The sequence below is a fragment of the Capricornis sumatraensis genome, chromosome 20 (genome assembly GCF_032405125.1).
Source record: "Capricornis sumatraensis isolate serow.1 chromosome 20, serow.2, whole genome shotgun sequence".
Taxonomy (NCBI): Eukaryota; Metazoa; Chordata; class Mammalia; order Artiodactyla; family Bovidae; genus Capricornis; species Capricornis sumatraensis.
Genome location: NC_091088.1, coordinates 58,351,198 through 58,367,725, shown reverse-complemented (window position 1 = coordinate 58,367,725; position 16,528 = coordinate 58,351,198). Strand labels below are relative to the sequence as shown.

Sequence of the window (16,528 nt, the reverse complement as noted above, 5' to 3'; positions counted from 1 at the left end):
GCGTCCATGCGGCATGCGAGCGCGGGAGGTGTAGCTCGGAGCTCGCTCTCTCTGTGAGCATAACTAGGGGGAATTTCCACTTGGGCACGGCCGAGAAGCGAGAAAAGTCATTTTTTACTGAAAGTCTACTCCAGAAAGCAGCTGATTCGCTGTCTGGAGCGTGAGGAGGAGTTAGAGCCGCACAAGGTCCCGGCGGGTATCCCCACAGCTTTCACACATGATTTGGTCCAACGTTGCCTTAAAGGGGCCGCCACATTCATAGGCCCTAACTCTTAAAGAGACAGGAAGATCGAGTGGTCTGAAATCCTTAAAGAGACCGGTAAGGGTCCAGGTGGTCAGGACTGTGGTTTTAGTGTTACAAACCCTTCTAGGGAGGCCCAGATGCCTCGGAAGTTCAGAACTTGACTGGGAGAGGTGGGAAAGCCGAGGAATGAGGGCTTTTAACTACCAACCAGGGGCGGGCTTTCGGGGCTCCAGGGGAGCGGGAAATACAGGGGGAGGAGCCTGTGGATCCCGGGAAGAAGCCTCCGGGCTCCCGAGTTGGACACGCGTGGCGGGGTGCGGACTAGGGGGAGAGGCAGTGGGCCAGAAACGGGTCGATTCCCTCGAGGATTTAGTCTCGTGCGTGGGGGGCATTTCCAAAGGCTTTGAGGAAGGGAGAATGAGTAGAAGTCCTGATCAGTGCCCCGTCTCTGTCCCTGGACGCGTGTAAACAGCGGCACGTGGACGCAGATCTGGGGGACACGCCCACGTCCCTTCCCACGGGAATCGTGCCGCGTGGGGAGACAGGCGGAGCCGCGGGACGGTGACTAGACAGGGTGGCCAGACTGCATTCCTGACCGGTGTGTCAGCGCTGATTCCCGCCCCCTCTGCCGAGATTGCGGATCCTACTTTAGAACTGGGGTGCCCACCTTCTCAGCGAGCCAGCGGCTACCCAGAGCGGAGGGAGGCTCAGGGAAAGAGGACGGGTTGCCTCTTCCCAGGATCTAGTTTCCCGTGCGTGGGCGAGACAGGAGGGCGCCGCCCCTGCGAGCTCCGGGACTACAGTTCCCAGAGGACGCGAGACTGGGTGGCGCCGGACGTCGGTCAAGAAAGCTGCTGGGAGTTGTAGTCCCAGCCTCCAACTTTGGAAGCTGTAGCTGAGAAATTCTGTCAAGATCACTCTTTTTACCGATGGAGAGACTGAGGCTCAGAGACCCGAGGGGATACTAATTTTAGCGAGGCCCTCTTATCGCCTTGGGGGCGGGATATGTGTCTCCCCCAGCCTCTGTAACTTTCTGCCTCTTCGGTAGTGTCCAAATCTTCATTCAAGAAGGGGGAAACTGAGCCTGGAGGGGTGGGGCAGGGGCTCAGGATTTCGTCTCTTGCAACCACAGCGAGGTGAGAGTCTGAATTCTGTTTACTTAGTTAGGTCACCCTTGGCTTTTCGACCTCGCCCTTCCTGTCTGTGAAATGGACTTTATGTCAGTTTGAATGGGAACGTACCCGGCTATGTCCCGCTCCTCCGGGACTACAAGTCCCAAAGTGCTCGAGGCGACCCCCCACTCCCCCTCTCCTCCGAGACCCGCCTCCCTCCGGTCGGAGTCACGTCGTCTAACCTGTTCCCGGCGCCTGCCCCGCCCCGTCCTCGGCTCCCCGCAGCCGGAGCCGGAGCCGGAGGAAGCCCCCCGGTGCCAAAGTCTGCCCCGGATCTGTGAGTTACACCCCCTTGGGTTCAGCGGCTCTGGTGGAGCCCGAGACTCGCGTCCCGGGGAGGGTCCTGAAGAGGCTAGGACGCCGAGTCCCAGGGCGGAATTGGGAGTGCGCAGGACTCCAGGGACATTAGAAGGCTAAAACTTGGATGCTTGCTTTACTGGGCAGAAGGAAAGGGGGCTCGAATGCCTGAGTTCTTGGACGGGTGGGCGCGGACACCGTAGTTCTGGGGAGAGGTTCGGAACTGGGACTCCTCAGTCTCTCGAATTGGGAGCTCTAGGAATCCTGAATCCTTGAGTAGAATTGGGATATCGGATCTCTTGGGGAGAAATGGGAGACTTGGACTGCTGGGGCTCTGGAATGGGCGGCCATCCCTGCCACCCTTCAGCTGCCTTTTCGACCGAGTCTTTAGGTAGGTCTGGGAGCAGAATTAGGGATGGAGTGGGGATAGTGGAACCCGGGTTCCTGAAATGAATCAGAACTAACACCCTCGGTCCCTCTGAAGACTGTGCCCCGGCGTTCCCCCCTCTTTCTGGCTCTGGGGTGGGGGCCGGGGTTGGGGTGGGGAGGACTAGGGCAGGTCTCCAACCTTCTCTGTGCCGCTGCAGGATCCCCAACATGTCATTAACCGGGGCGTCAGACCTGCCTAACCAGAGGAGGGACCTCCGCCCCAGGGCGCCCCCTGGCGGGGGCGGGGAACCTCCTATTACCCCTTGAAGGTGGGAAATATCTGGGATTTGCAAAGAGGGTTCTAGAATCCAGGGCAGAATTCCAGAAGGTGGGGTGGGGTTGAGGGGGGCCTTGCAAGGCTGGACACAATACAGCCATTATACAGAGAAGAGGGGGTAAGCTGAGTCATAGAGGTCATAGTGGCAGCAGCGTTGGGGGTCAGGATTTGCCCTCCCCCTTCCACACAGCTCTCTTGGGCGTCAGGATTCCATCCCCTCCCACCGGATTTTCTGACTGACTTCTCTCCTAGGGCTCCTGGCCCTGACCCTGAGGTGAGAAATGTCGCCTCCCCTCCCATCTGTCTGACCTGAGGTAGTGTGGCAGATAAGGGAGGATAGAGGCTAATTCTGGAGGTGTGTGTCTGTCCTTGAAGCTGGGGCAGGACAGCCGCCCGGCACCTCCCTCCCAAGACTCCCCCTTCTCTCCACCCCTGTGTCACGTGAAGGGATTATACAAGGGGGTGGGGGAGCCAGGGGGTTCTGGTGAGAGAGGGAAGAACTTCCTAATGTCTGGGCTTGAAGGGCATTTGCTGATAGCCTGGGATGAAATTAAAAATAATAACCGTGGCTGCCAAGGCAGAGCTCACAGCGTGCCAGGCTGAGGGCTGGCAGGTAGAGAGATGGTTCCCACTGTCTACACAAGTCTCCGGCAATTGCCCAAAGGTCTTCTTCCACTGGGGTTTGCTGATCCCACCCCAGGGAATGACTTCTCTTTGGTCCACTGGGGAAACTGAGGCTGGAGTGAAGGCGATACCTTCAGCTCTCGCCACCTTCTGTCTGGAATCTTCCAGGGATTCCTATGCCCTGGAATGGGCCAGAACTAGAGATGGCCAGCACTCAGGAACGCAGGGGAGAAGATGGGATGGGATTGGTGGTGGTGGGCTTGCACAATACAGCCATTATATGGACAGAAGGGGGCAAGCTGAGTCATAGAGGCCACAGTTTGGGTTCTGAAATCTGAGGACTGAAGTCAAGACGGAAGGGTCAAAGCTCAGGGCTTTTAGAATCTCAGAAAGATCTGAAAGGGCCGTTTCGGAGAAAAGCAGTCACTTTGGGTTTTGAGCTCTCTGTTCCAGGCCTGGGAATTAGGAATCTTATCCCTGTGAACTTTACTCTGTGCCCTGCAGTGTTCTAAACTCTACATAAATTGTGTCATTCAAACGTCACACTTCTTTGAGGTGAAGGTATTGATTCCCCCTTTATACACTTAAGGAAACTAAGGCACACAGAAGCTAAATAACTGAAAGAATGGGAAGGCCCAAGCTCGTTGCACAGACGTCCACAGAGGAGGAAACCAAGTCCCAGGGAGGAATGGGTGGGGTGGGGCGGGGGGCTCCCAGCGGCTGTCTCGGAGGATTCCAACCTGGGTATTGCCAGTCCAGCCTAGCATTCTGACCCGGTTCCTACGGAGGATGCCTCCTCCAGGACCTCCACCTCCGGCCCTGATTTTTAATTCCGAAGAACCTGGCTGCGGTGCAGAAGATGCTGGGGAAGGAGACCTAAGAGCGGAGGAGAGGGGCGCCCGGTGGAGAGGACATGGGGGTGGAGGACAGGGGCCGCGAGCAGAGGCGCGGCCCGCGCCACCCTTGCGCCCCGCCCGGTCCCCGCTCCCCTGCCGCGGGAGATGCTGCACCTGCCTGGGCCCGCCGCGCATTCCCGGTGTCTGAGCTCAGGCGAGGTCTGCTCTCAGCTGGGGTCGTGCCGTGACCTGGAGCGCCCCCTGGCGGCCCCGACGCCCCCTCCGCCCGCGTCTGCCCCGGGACGGCTGCACGCCCAGCCCTGGCATTTCCTTAGACCCAGAGGATATCAACGTGGGATGTGTCTTAGAATTTGAGAATCAGAAACTCCCCCAAAGAACCACTCGCTACCAGAATGCTAGCCCTGGAGGTAGCACAGATCGTTCGTTTTTATATTTTAACAGAGTGTTTCCTATGTATCTCTAAGATTCTAAAAGATGCTGAGTTTTGGTTCCTATAGTCTCTACTTTTTGAGGCCTCAATTCTCAGAACCTTAATTCCTCTTGCACTTTCTGGCCAGTTGGATCCTCACAACAGTCCTCTGAAATGAACTGCTATTGATTCTAATTTTACAGATCAGGAAACTGAGGCTATCTGGTCAAGTGGGACAGTGGTGCTGCCAGGTTTGAATTCTTAACTGTACTTTCAGCAGCTCCACTAAACCAGATGTTCACCTAGACTTTTAGGACTTTGGAATCCTGGAATAGGTAGAACTTGGTGCAGGAAGACAGAGAAATCTAGGCTAGGCAAAGTGGAGAATTCTAGAATGTTCCAAAGATAGACTCTTGAACTCAGAACTTTCAAACCATAGACTTCTCAAGCGGAGGGTTTTAGGCTCTGTAGGAATTTAGTTACAACCTCAAGATCCTTATAATCGCAGAATCTAGGGCTCTGAGGGGTTAAGGAGACCTCTTAGAATAGCTTATTTGCTTCCTCCTTTCACAGTTGGGGGAAACTGAGGCCCAAGGAGTGGAGGGGACTCCGAGTCCAAGGTCACACACTCCTAACACCCGCAAATGAGCCACCAGCCCCAACTGGTTCTGTTCCGAGGCTTCCCAGACTGAAGCCAGAATCAGCATGCCCCAGCCCGCCCTGCTGCCCACGCCTGCACCCTAAATCAAAGCTAAACAGCCGGTTGGTGCAGCCGGGAGGTGGCAGACTTGGCGGGCGTGGCGGTTACCATGGAGATGGGGGTGGTGCTGGCCCAACTGGTTCCTGGGGGCCTGGCTCCTTCCCACTGGGTTGGTGACTTCAGTGGCCCCTGGTCACCTCCCAGTTCTTCTGTTGACGCTGGGCCCGTGTGAACACACTGAGTCTGCTCTGGGCGGGGACTCAGGAGAGGAAGCTGAGTGGTCCCTGTCCTCTGGAGCCCCTCCAGACTGATGGAAATGACCCAGAATGTCAGGTTAGGTTCAGATGTGAAACAGTATGCTGACTTCTTGCAGTGTGATCTGAAATGGATGTTTCTGAGCCTCACTTTCATGCCTGCTATGGAAGTTTTGATCTTGGGATAAGGTATTGGGTGTAAAGCACTTGGTACAATTCTAGGTGACAGTGACCTCTCAATAAATAGTTGTTGCTTTATTTCATTAAACCCTCAGGCAACTAGCAAAGGTCCTGGCACATAATGTTGTTGTTAGTTGCTCAGTCGTGTCTCTTTGCGACCCCATGGATTGCAGTACCCCAGGCTTCCCTGTCCTTCACCATCTCCCGGAGTTTGCTTAAACTCATGTCCATTGAGTCGGTACATAGTAGGCACATATAGAAGGCAACGCCGTCATTATTTTTAAAAAGATCCCCAGCATCTAGCAGTGTCTCCTGGTCCCTAGTAGCCATTCAGTAATTGATAGTTATTATTATTGCAACCTCTGTTCACTATAATGCCTGGCACATAGTAGGTGGTCAGTGGATAATGGTTGAAGGAATGATCCAGTTTTTTAAGGCTGTGACAGAGATGAACAAGGAGTCACATAAAGAGAGTGAATTGTCCTGAGCCAGAGGGTTTTGCAGGAGTTGGCATTTCCCAGCAGGGGCGATGGAGAGGCATAGAACTTCCAGTGGAAGGAACGAGGAGAGTAAAGGCACCCTCGTGCTCCTTAGGGCCCCAGGTTCCCTGTAGGCGGGCCCTGAGCAGACTCTCCCCCGCCTCTGCCTCCCCAAACCCAGGCGCCCCGCTCCGGCCGGCCGGCACCATGGACAGCGAGGCGTTCCAGAGTTCGGGGGACATTCTGGACCTGAAATTCCAGTGTGAGCTGGGGTAGGGGGCAGGGCTTGTCGGGACGCGGCCCTCGGGGGCGGGGCGGGGCCCACGGGTCCCGGTCCTCACTGCCACTCCCGCCCGCCCAGCTCTAGCCATGAAGCACATGGACCTGAAGCAGATGGAGCTGGACACGGCGGCGGCCAAGGTGGACGAACTGACCAAGCAGTTGGAGTCGCTGTGGTCGGACTCGCCCGCGGCGCCTCTTGGCTCCCAGGCCGCAGCGCCGGCTAGGGTGAGCCCGCGGGTCCTGGTCCCCACCCTGGCCCCCAGAAAAGTCAGCTTCTTTTGGCCAGGAGTTCAGGCAAGCCTGTCTCCTGGGGCAGGCGGTGGGCTGTTTAAGGGTATCTGATAAAGGGAGCCAGTGGAAGTGGACGTCTGTCAGGACCCTCGGAAGAAAAGGGGCTTTTTTCTAAGCGGCACAAAGGCACTGTGTGTGCTGGCCCCAGCCCGACGGCTGGGCTCCCTAGGCCTGAATCGCCAGCCCCGCCTACCTCTCCAGGTTTGGCTCTCGATCACCGCTATCGATTGACTTACCAACCCTCTACTAACGTCTCCTTTGACCCCACAATGTCCCCACAGCTGCCCCGGTACAGCACCAGCCCGGTCCCCGAGCCCTTGGGCAGCCGCGGGCCCTCCCGGAAGGCGACCACCGACGGCGCAGACACCCCATTCGGACGCTCGGAGAGCGCCCCAGCTCTGCTCCCCTATAGCTCGCTATCCGCGAAGGGCCGGCCGTCGTCACCGCGCACCCAGCTCTACCTGCAACCAGACGCCTACGGCAGCCTGGACCGCTCGCCCTCGCCCCGGCCCCGCGCCTTCGATGGCGCAGGCAGCCCCCACGGCCGGGCGCCCTCCCCTCGACCCGGCCCGCTCCGACAGCAGGGTCCCCCCACGCCCTTTGACTTCTTGGGCCGTGCCGGCTCCCCGCGTGGCAGCCCCCTGGCGGAAGGGCCCCAGGCCTTCTTCCCGGAGCGCGGGCCCTCGCCTCGCCCCGGGACCGCAGCTTACGACTCGCCGGCTGCCTTTGGGAGCCCTCTGCTGGGCGCAGGCTGCAGCGCCTTCGCCCCGCCTCTGCGCGCTCAAGGTGAACCAAGGGGCTCTACTTGGCGGGGGGCTCTACTTGGCGGGTGCGAGGGGTGCAGAGCCCGGGACCAGCCTCTCTTCCCCTACTCCCACCCGGGATCCTCATGAGCAACTTCTCCCCCAGACGACCTAACGCTGCGCCGGCGGCCCCCCAAAGCCTGGAACGAGTCCGACCTGGACGTGGCTTATGAGAAGAAGCCTTCGCAAACTGCGAGCTATGAACGTGAGTGATGGAAGGCCAGAGGGTGGGGGAGCCGGAGAGGCATCCCCCAGACCCTAATGATTCTCGCCTCACAGGTCTGGATGTCTTCCCGCGGCCTGCTTCGCCAGGCCTGCAGCTGTTACCCTGGAGAGAGAGCAGCCTGGATGGGCTGGGGGCCACCAGCAAGGTGAGCAGCCAGAGAAACTTGGGGAGGGGTTTTGTGGGGTCAGGACTAGTCTCCCCTTTCTGGCTGTTCCCGCAGTTTCCATACCCTTCCCTGGCTTTATCCTGGATTTCTGCCCCCTCCCCGACCCTCTTTTCTTTCACTCTCTCTGCCCTCTGCTCCTTCTCTCCCTTCTTGCCTTTCGCCATGACCTCCCTCGTCCTTTCCTCCACTCCTGTCTTTCGTCCCCTTAAGCCTATCGCCCTCCCACCTGAGCCCTTTCTATCTTCCTTCCTTCCCTCTTTCTCCCCCAGGACAACTTCACCAGCGCCACTCTGCCCCGCAATTACAAGGTCTCCCCTCTGGCCAACGACAGGCGTTCTGATGTGGGCAGCTACCGCCGATCACTGGGCTCCACGGGGCTGTCAGGCACTTTGCCCCGAAGCTGGCAGCCTGTCAGTCGCATCCCCATGCCTCCTTCCAGCCCACAGCCCCGTAGTGCCCCCCGCCAGCGCCCCATCCCCCTCAGCATGATATTCAAGCTGCAGAATGCTTTTTGGGAGCATGGAGCCAGCAGGGCCATGCTCCCGAGCTCCTCCACCTTCTCTCGAGCTCCCCCACCTAAGATGCCTCCCCAGCCCCAGGCACCACCCCAGCCCCAGCCCCAACCACAGCCCCAGCTGCCCCCACAGCCCCAGCCGCAACTACAACCCCAGCCTCAGCCACAAGCCCCTGCCCCAGCCCCCCAAGCCCCCCAACAGACTTGGGCCCCTGTAAGTGAAGGTGAGTCAGCACTGGGGGTTCTGGAGGGCTGGGTGAAGGGAGGACAGATGGCTGGGGACCAAACCAGCTGGGGGACCCATCACAACCAAATATCTGTTTCCAGACACTGTCCCTGCAGAGCACGAGGCCAGATGAGCTTGGGGGTTTGCTCAGGAACTAGCCATAGCGCAGTGCTTAAGCAGGGACTCTGGAGTCAGACTGGCTGGCTGCATGCTGTGTGACTTTTGGCAAGTTACATAACCTCTTTGGACTTCAATTTCCTTGAGTGGAAAAGATGAATAGTGGTAGAACCTACCTCACTGGGTTATGGTATTGGATTATATAATCCCTATAAAGGCTTTAAAATAGGGCCTGATGTATACTAAGCCCTCAGTAACTATCATAGTAGTCATAATAATTATTAATAGTTTTTGGTGTGAGACCAGCTCAGGGCTTGGATTTAAACAGTGGGTTTTGAGCCCCTCTCTGCGATCGACATGCTGTGTGACTCAGGATAAATTAATTAACCCATATGCGCTTTCATTTTCTCATCTGTGAAGAGAGATGAATAATACTTACTTCATAGATTATGATGGGCATTCAATGAAATCATGTAGAAAATGACCATTATAAAAAGAAAAACAAGGAGAACAAGCACTATACATTTCAACCTGCTTTTAGAAACTGATCGAGAGGCAGGAAACAGCAATGAGACTATCAAATACCAGGATTCTAGTCCCAGCAATTGTCTGCCTGAGATGTTAAGAGAGGAAATGATGAGAGTCTTAGTCAAGTCTATCATAATAGTAGGAGTAGAGATTCTGGAGTGAGATAGAACTGAGTTCCAATTCCAGCTGTGTGGCTTTGGGCAACTGACTTGCCCTCTCTGAGACTCAGTTTCCCTTTCTGTAGTAATGAGATGATGGTCATATCAGCTTCACAAGGTAGTGGTGAGAATTCAGTAAGACAGGCATGGAGAAAGCACAAGGCACAAGCTTAAGTGTGTGATGAATGGGGGAGGTCATAGTTGTCTGTTATTTACAACCCAAGGAAGTTATAGCCCAGAGAGAGCAAGAACTGTCCTGGGGACGCAGAACAAATCAGTCCTTGGTGGCAGGTCCTGGAAGCTGTGTGAAGGGAGTCTTGAGAGGCTCCAGGGATCCCTCCTCTGATGGGGCACTTGTTCCTTCTAGGCCTCACCAAACCTCCCGCTGATCTGGAACCCGAGCCAGAGCTGGAGGGGCTGCTGACACCCGTGCTGGAGGTTGGCGATGCAGACGAAGGTGCTGTGACTCGGCCCCTTAGTCCCACACGGCTGCAGCCAGCGCTGCCGCCCGAGGCACAGTCAGTGCCGGAGCTGGAGGAGGTGGCCAGGGTGCTGGCGGAGATTCCACGGCCCCTCAAACGCCGGGGCTCCATGGAGCAGAGCCCGGCTGTAGCCCTGCCCCCCACCCACAAGAAGCAATACCAACAGATCATCAGCCGCCTCTTCCATCGTCATGGTGGGCCTGGGGGCCCTGAGCCCGAGCTGTCCCCCATCACTGAGGGATCTGAGGCCAGGGCCGGGCCCCCTGCTCCAGCCCCACCGGCTCCCATCCCACCCTCAGCCCCTCTCCAGAGCAGCCCACCAGAGCAGCCACAGAGCATGGTAAGTAATACAGGAGGAACCCAGGGTATATCACTTAGCATATGGAAGTGTTCCTTCCCTTTTAGGACAGAACCTGGAAATTGCACACCTCACAGCTGCCGCATTCCATTGGCCAGGAACCCAATTGCAAGGGAGGCTGGAAAATGTAGTTTTTAATCCAAGGGTCAAAAGAAAGAGAACATATATGGAGGGGCATCTGGAAGTCTTGACCATATAGAGACTTTCTCTGCTCCTCTCCAGTAACCTGTCCCTGCCATGGGTTTCCCTTCAGGAATCTAAGAGTCTTCCAACCTGGAAATGACTTGTCTTGGCAGGACAGAGGGTTTATTCTAGGATCTGAACAGCGTGCTAGAATCAAGGCAGTCACCATTTCTCTCCTGAGCTGCCACACAGCTTCTCATGTCCCCTTTCTCTGGAGATCCGCTCTCCTCTTACACCTCAGCAAGCCCATGCCATGGCTAGAAATGGCCCACCCAGCCCTGAATCAAAATGACCTCTCAGTGTAAGCCATGGTATCCTTTGACTCTAGTTGGAGCTTCTTCCATTCAAATTTTCAAGAACCAGTCTCTGGTCTCTGAGCCTGTGGGTTTCGTGATTAAGTGTCCCAGCTGCAGAGCAAGGCTGCCTGGGTTCACATCCCAGCTACACTGTACTTATTAGCTGTGCAACCTTGGGCCAGACCTTTAGCCTCCCTGGACCTCAGTTTCCTCATCTGTAAAATGGGAATGAGAATAACTACAGAGTTGTGGTGAGAATTTAATACATTAATGTAACGCTTAGGATAGTGCCTGGCACTTAACTGTTAACCACTATTGTTACTGTTAGCATTTGACCAGGAGACAGTCTCCTGCTGATCTTGTTCAGGTTTCTGCATCTAGGCTGGGGGTGGGGAGCATAGTCACATGGAATAATCTTAGTTGTTCAGCATGGGTAGACAGGGGGAGGGAAACAATCCCCAGAGAAGTGGGGGCCAGGTGGACCCCAAAATGCCTATTCCTAGGCCTTCCTGAGGGTGGAGCCGAGAAACGTTGGCTCAGCCAAGATCCTGAGGCTCAGGATGGAAGAATAAAAACACCTTGAAATGGTCAAATTGCCTCATAGTAGAATCACAAAGTCCTGGCCACAGAGAAACTTGGAAACTCACAGCATTCAACCATTAAATCCTGGCCTAACAAACTCAAAACTGAAATTTCAGAATCCTAGGACACTGAAGATGCGAAGAGCAGAAGTAAAAAATTAGTAGCACAAACCCTGGTTGTATTGATTCTTGAAGTCCCCAAAACTGAAAATGAAAGACTTATTATTTGATTCAAAAAAAAATCACAGATTAGGGCACTAATATAAGACAAGATTTTATTTTAAGTGAGCATTTTCCACTAGAAAGGAACACATAGTAACTAGGAAGAAATAGATAAAATAGAATAAAGAGGCCCAAATCACAAGCACTCAGAACCACGATGAACATTTTGAGCATTTCCTTCCAATCTTTCGGAATGAAATTCTAACCATAAAATATTCAAGTTCTCAATCACAGAATCTTGAGAATGCAATGTCCTGGGTACCCAGCAATTTGAAATGGCACAACTTTAGCATTTCTGGACTCAGTATACTGGAAACAGAATTTTGAAATCTGTGGCTCTTGGGATCTTCAGATTCCAGAATCCTGAAATCATTGATAGCAAAGGCTGGAGTCACAAATGCTTTGTGCTCAGAATAAATGAATTTTGTAGGAGAACACTTGAAAATAAAAAATAGGAAAGCAGAAGGAATAGTATGACAAATATTCAAACTTCAAACATCTAAAATGAACACCTGGAAACATCATGTTTATTATCTAAATGAAATGAAACTATGAATTGAATATCTGGCTTCCACAGTCATCAACCTGATGGTCTCCGGGCGTCCTCTCAAGCCCCTAGATTCCAAAACCTCTGGATTCCCTGAGTGTTGTAGGGAACCAGAGACGACTAGAACTGAGGCACCCTCCTCCTCATGGCCCTCTAGACTCAGGCTCTGTACCTTTCTGGGTTCCAATTCCAGCCCTGTCTAGGTGGATGACCTGGAGCGGTCACCGGGTTCCCAAGCCTCTGTTTCCCCCTCCAAGGAATGGGTATATTAGCGACCCGCCCCCCAAGCCACTGAAGCATCCCCGCCCTATCCCCCAGGAGATGCGCTCGGTGTTGCGGAAGGCCGGGTCCCCGCGCAAAGTCCGCCGTGCACGCCTCAACCCGCTGGTGCTGCTTCTGGACGCCGCACTGACCGGGGAGCTGGAGGTGGTGCAGCAGGCGGTGAAGGAGGTGAGTGCCGCGAGTGCGGGAGAGCAGGGCTGGCGGGGTGGGGCGGCCCGACGCGGGAATGAGCCTCCCGCTCCCCCGACCCGTCCAGATGAACGACCCCAGCCAGCCCAACGAGGAGGGCATCACCGCCCTGCACAACGCCATCTGCGGCGCCAACTACCCCATCGTGGACTTCCTCATCGCGGCCGGGGCCAATGTCAACTCCCCGGACAGCCACGGCTGGTGAGCCCTGACGGCGCGCGCGGCCGGCGTGGGGCGGGGACGGCGCTGGGGGCTTCCCGCGCGGCCTCTCATGCCCGCCTCCCACGCCTAGGACCCCGCTGCACTGCGCGGCGTCGTGCAACGACACGGCCATCTGCACGGCGCTGGTGCAGCACGGCGCGGCCATCTTCGCCACCACGCTCAGTGACGGCGCCACCGCCATCGAGAAGTGCGACCCCTACCGCGAGGGTTACGCCGACTGCGCCACTTACCTGGCAGGTGCGAGGCGGGGCGAGGGGCCCAGCTGCTAGAGATACTGGGCAGGAAAAGGAAGCCGACTGCGGCTCCCGAGAGAGGATGCCTGGGGAGGTGAGGGGCTGTACGGACCTGTGACAGCATCACCGAGGAGGGGCCGGCGGGAGGGACCACCTGCGGGGATGGCGGACGGAGCCTCCCACCTGGCAGGTGCGAGAAGGGTGTGTGACGCAGCCGATTGTGCCACCTTCGAGGGAAAGGGGGGCAAAGGCAACCGTGCCCCTCAAGCTGGACTCCCGTGGTGACGAGAGCGGTTGCAGAGATTGCGCCGCTTTATCTGCCTTCCCATCTGTGGGGGTGGGGGAGTTGGACGCTCCAACTATACTGTCTCCTGGCCCAGGGCTACCTGGGGGAGATACAGTGCCACATAGGTGACCGGTGAGCGGGCCCTGGCTTCTGGGGAGGGGCTTGGGGCCTCTTCCACTTGTAGGGAGACACGAGACTGTACCATGTATCTCCAGGAGCGGGGGGCGGCGGGGATCATATCATCTAAACAGGTGATGGGAGGAGCTAGGTAGGCAGTATCATGGCGACGTGCCTAGGGTCTGGAGCGAAGGGGTCAACTGTAACCTAAGGTGGGCTCCGGAGCGTCACACAGTTGGAGTAGGGCAGGCTGTAGGACGTAGGGGTGGGACAGCGTATGTAAGAGGTGAGCCTGCAGGGACTACGGGACAGCATGCTGTGCTGTGGCGGAAAGTAGGTGGGAGCCAGGGGGCTGTAACACCTGCTTAGCGGTGAGCGGAGGCAGGCCGGGACTGGGGGATGAAGGGGAGAAGTAGATCTTCCACCCAAGAGGAGGAGGGCTGTAACCTCCGGGTTAGGGGGGAGTGTGACCCCCTGTGTCATAGGTCGGTGGAGCCTAGAGATACGAGGATTGTAGCGTGCTACTAGCCTGGACTCGGAGAGTCTTGTGAGAATGCAGTAGAGATTGGACGGTGCACTTGTAGGGGGAGGGAGGGGCGAAGAGATTGGAGCGTGGTGGGCTGGACCATTTAAGGGGGGAGCCTGGTGGGCTGGACCATTTGGAAAGGGGGTAAATCCTTGGGCATTTTACCACTTAAGGGAATCGGTGCGGCTGGGCTATACTATCTGGAAAACGATTACATCCTCTTTGGAGACTTTATCTTTTGAGTGGGAGGTGCGCAGACTGCACCATCTGGAAAGGGGGCGTTGGGACACTTCCGGGGGAGGAGTAGGGCTGTACCCTTGGAAGGACTGCTTGAGTCCTCTATGGAGACTGAAGCTCTTAAGTGGGGGGCGGTTGGGGTGGGGAGGGCTGCAGACAATTACATTTCTAGGAGTGGTCCAGGAACTTAACTAGGTATAACAGGAAACGGAGAAACCGACCTTTCCCTGGGGGTTCGTGGCCAGGCCTGATGCCCCCCCCCACCCCCCATTAGAGACTCCCAGTCCCAGCAGCTGAATGCAGCTCAGGCGCCCCCCTCCAGACAGGGCTACACACACAACTTTAATAGGAGCTCATTCCCTGAGATGGGGCTGGTGTCGGATCTCAGGCTCCCGACCCTGAGTGTTCCTGGCCCGCCCGGGACCGGGCGCTGACGATCCCTGCGGTTTCCTGTTTCAGACGTGGAGCAGAGCATGGGGCTGATGTACAACGGGGTGGTGTACGCCCTCTGGGACTACAGCGCGGAGTTTGGGGACGAGCTGTCCTTCCGAGAGGGCGATTCGGTCACCGTGCTGCGGAGGGACGGACTAGAAGAGACGGACTGGTGGTGGGCCACGCTGCGCGGCCAGGAGGGCTACGTGCCCCGGAACTACTTCGGGGTGAGCCCAGAAGAAATGTGCAGGTCTCCTGACGGCTGTTTCAGGAAAGGGCTGACCCCACGAGTCGGGAGAAGGGCAAGAGAGACAGCCCTTTATACTGGGGTGGAGGGGCGGTCAGAAGAGTCCATTATCTGTCGTGGGGAGGTGAGGAAGAGACCATTATACTAACAGGGGAGGTACGGGAAATCCCTTCTTAGAAGAGGAAGAACCCCTTGCTGGTGGTACTCCTGAGGGGTACTCACCGGTATTCTTTTCCCGATTATGTGATTGGTTTCTGCTCAAGCAAATATTTTTATTATCCCTAATTATATTCATGGAGAGGTAAAGAAGAATGTATTTTAGCCAAGAGGAGTATGAAGAATCCCAGTTTGGTGGTGGGGGGCACTTATTGTGTATTACCTGCATGGAAACTTTTTGTTACACTGCCCTGGGCAGGGTTAGGAAGAATCCATTAATACAATCGCGGTAGGATTGAGGGAGAGTCTGCTAGATAAGGGGAGGAGACCAGGAAGATCTCATGACTTTCCTGGGAGACAAGAAGATGCCTTTAATTAGGGCATAGGTGGCAGGTGGGTCCCAATCAGGTGGCCATGGTGGGCGGGAGAGGCGGACGTCTTTTTTACGACGGGGAAGTCTCCATTTTATCCAGCCCCCTGCCAACTGGAAGGGTCCATCTGGTGCTTGCCGGGGGATTCCTGTGTGGTCTGCGAGATGCTGAGTGGGTCCGTGAGGAAGGGATGGGAGGATGGAGACGGTCCACGTGTTTGGGGGGTGGATTAGGTGACTGTGTTACATTTGGGGTTAAGGCAAAGGGTGGGAGCTCCCGGCGTCTGAAGAGCCTGTCTTCCCTCAGCTCTTCCCCAGGGTGAAGCCTCAGAAGAGTAAGGTGTAGCTGGAGATAAGGACGTTTCCAAGGGAGACAGGATGAAGCAGCAGCTGCCTTCGCTCCAGACCTCCTCCTCCCTTCCCGCTGCATCTCTCTGCACCCCCAAGCCCTTGCAGCGGTGGGGTCCTTGCCAACAGCTCTCTGGAAACCCTGGGGAAAACGAGAACCCCAGCCTTAAACGTAGAAACCTGCCTTAGCTGTGGGAGGTCGTGGTGGGGCTGGGAATATCATCGGGGGCAAGAGAGATCCCCCATTTGCCAAATCAGGTCCCATCCGAAGTGCCTCCTATTTCCACTGCCAACCCACCCCCCGTGCCCCCAAAGCAAGCTAACCCACCATCCCAGCAGAGCCTGGAGTGGGTCACCGCCACTGGATTACTCCGGGAGTCACCTGCGCCCCTTATCTACCAGCAGCCTTCAGGGGCCAGGTGAGGCGTGGGCGTCTTTGTCTCTATCAGCATCCCTGCTCTATCTCTCCCCAATCGAGTGCCTTCACATAGCGCTGGTGTGACAACAAAACGGGGAATTTTCCTTTTTAAATAAAGGTAGTTTGCACAGAAATTGACTTCCTTCTCTTTGAATTCCATCCTGACTTAATAAGTTCTTGTCATTGTTAATATGGTAAACCAGTCTTAAAGTAGTCCCTTTGGAAGGGTTGCCATTTCCTACTCCAACGCAGGGACAGGGGAGCCTGGTGGGCTGCTGTCTCTGGGGTCGCACAGAGTCGGACACGACTGAAGCAACTTAGCAGCAGCAGCAGCAGTTGGAAGAGATTTCTCTTGTGTGAATCCAATCCTCCCTCTTTCAACTATACTTTTTTTTTTTTGACTGCACCACACCTCTGCAAGTGGAAACGCAGAGTCTCAACCTCTGGACTACCAGGTAAATTCCTGGCTGCTGCTTTTTTAGCATCTTTAAACTGGACTTCCCTTGTAGCTCAGTCGGTAAAGAATCTGCCTGTAGTGCGGGAAACCTGGGTTTGATCCCTGG

The 16,528-nt window shown here is 55.9% G+C and overlaps 1 protein-coding gene across 1 annotated transcript; it reads left to right on the top strand.

The window, feature by feature from the left end:
• Positions 1-6,113: 6,113 nt before the first annotated feature.
• On the top strand, positions 6,114-15,810 carry PPP1R13L (protein phosphatase 1 regulatory subunit 13 like). Its single transcript, XM_068992830.1, has 12 exons — positions 6,114-6,184; positions 6,284-6,429; positions 6,777-7,281; positions 7,405-7,503; positions 7,578-7,669; positions 7,960-8,428; positions 9,601-10,055; positions 12,221-12,352; positions 12,441-12,574; positions 12,666-12,832; positions 14,454-14,653; positions 15,507-15,810. Exons 1-12 carry the CDS (start codon positions 6,130-6,132, stop codon positions 15,543-15,545), a joined length of 2,493 nt encoding a protein of 830 aa, XP_068848931.1. The 5' UTR covers positions 6,114-6,129; the 3' UTR covers positions 15,546-15,810.
• The last annotated feature ends 718 nt before the right edge of the window (positions 15,811-16,528 follow it).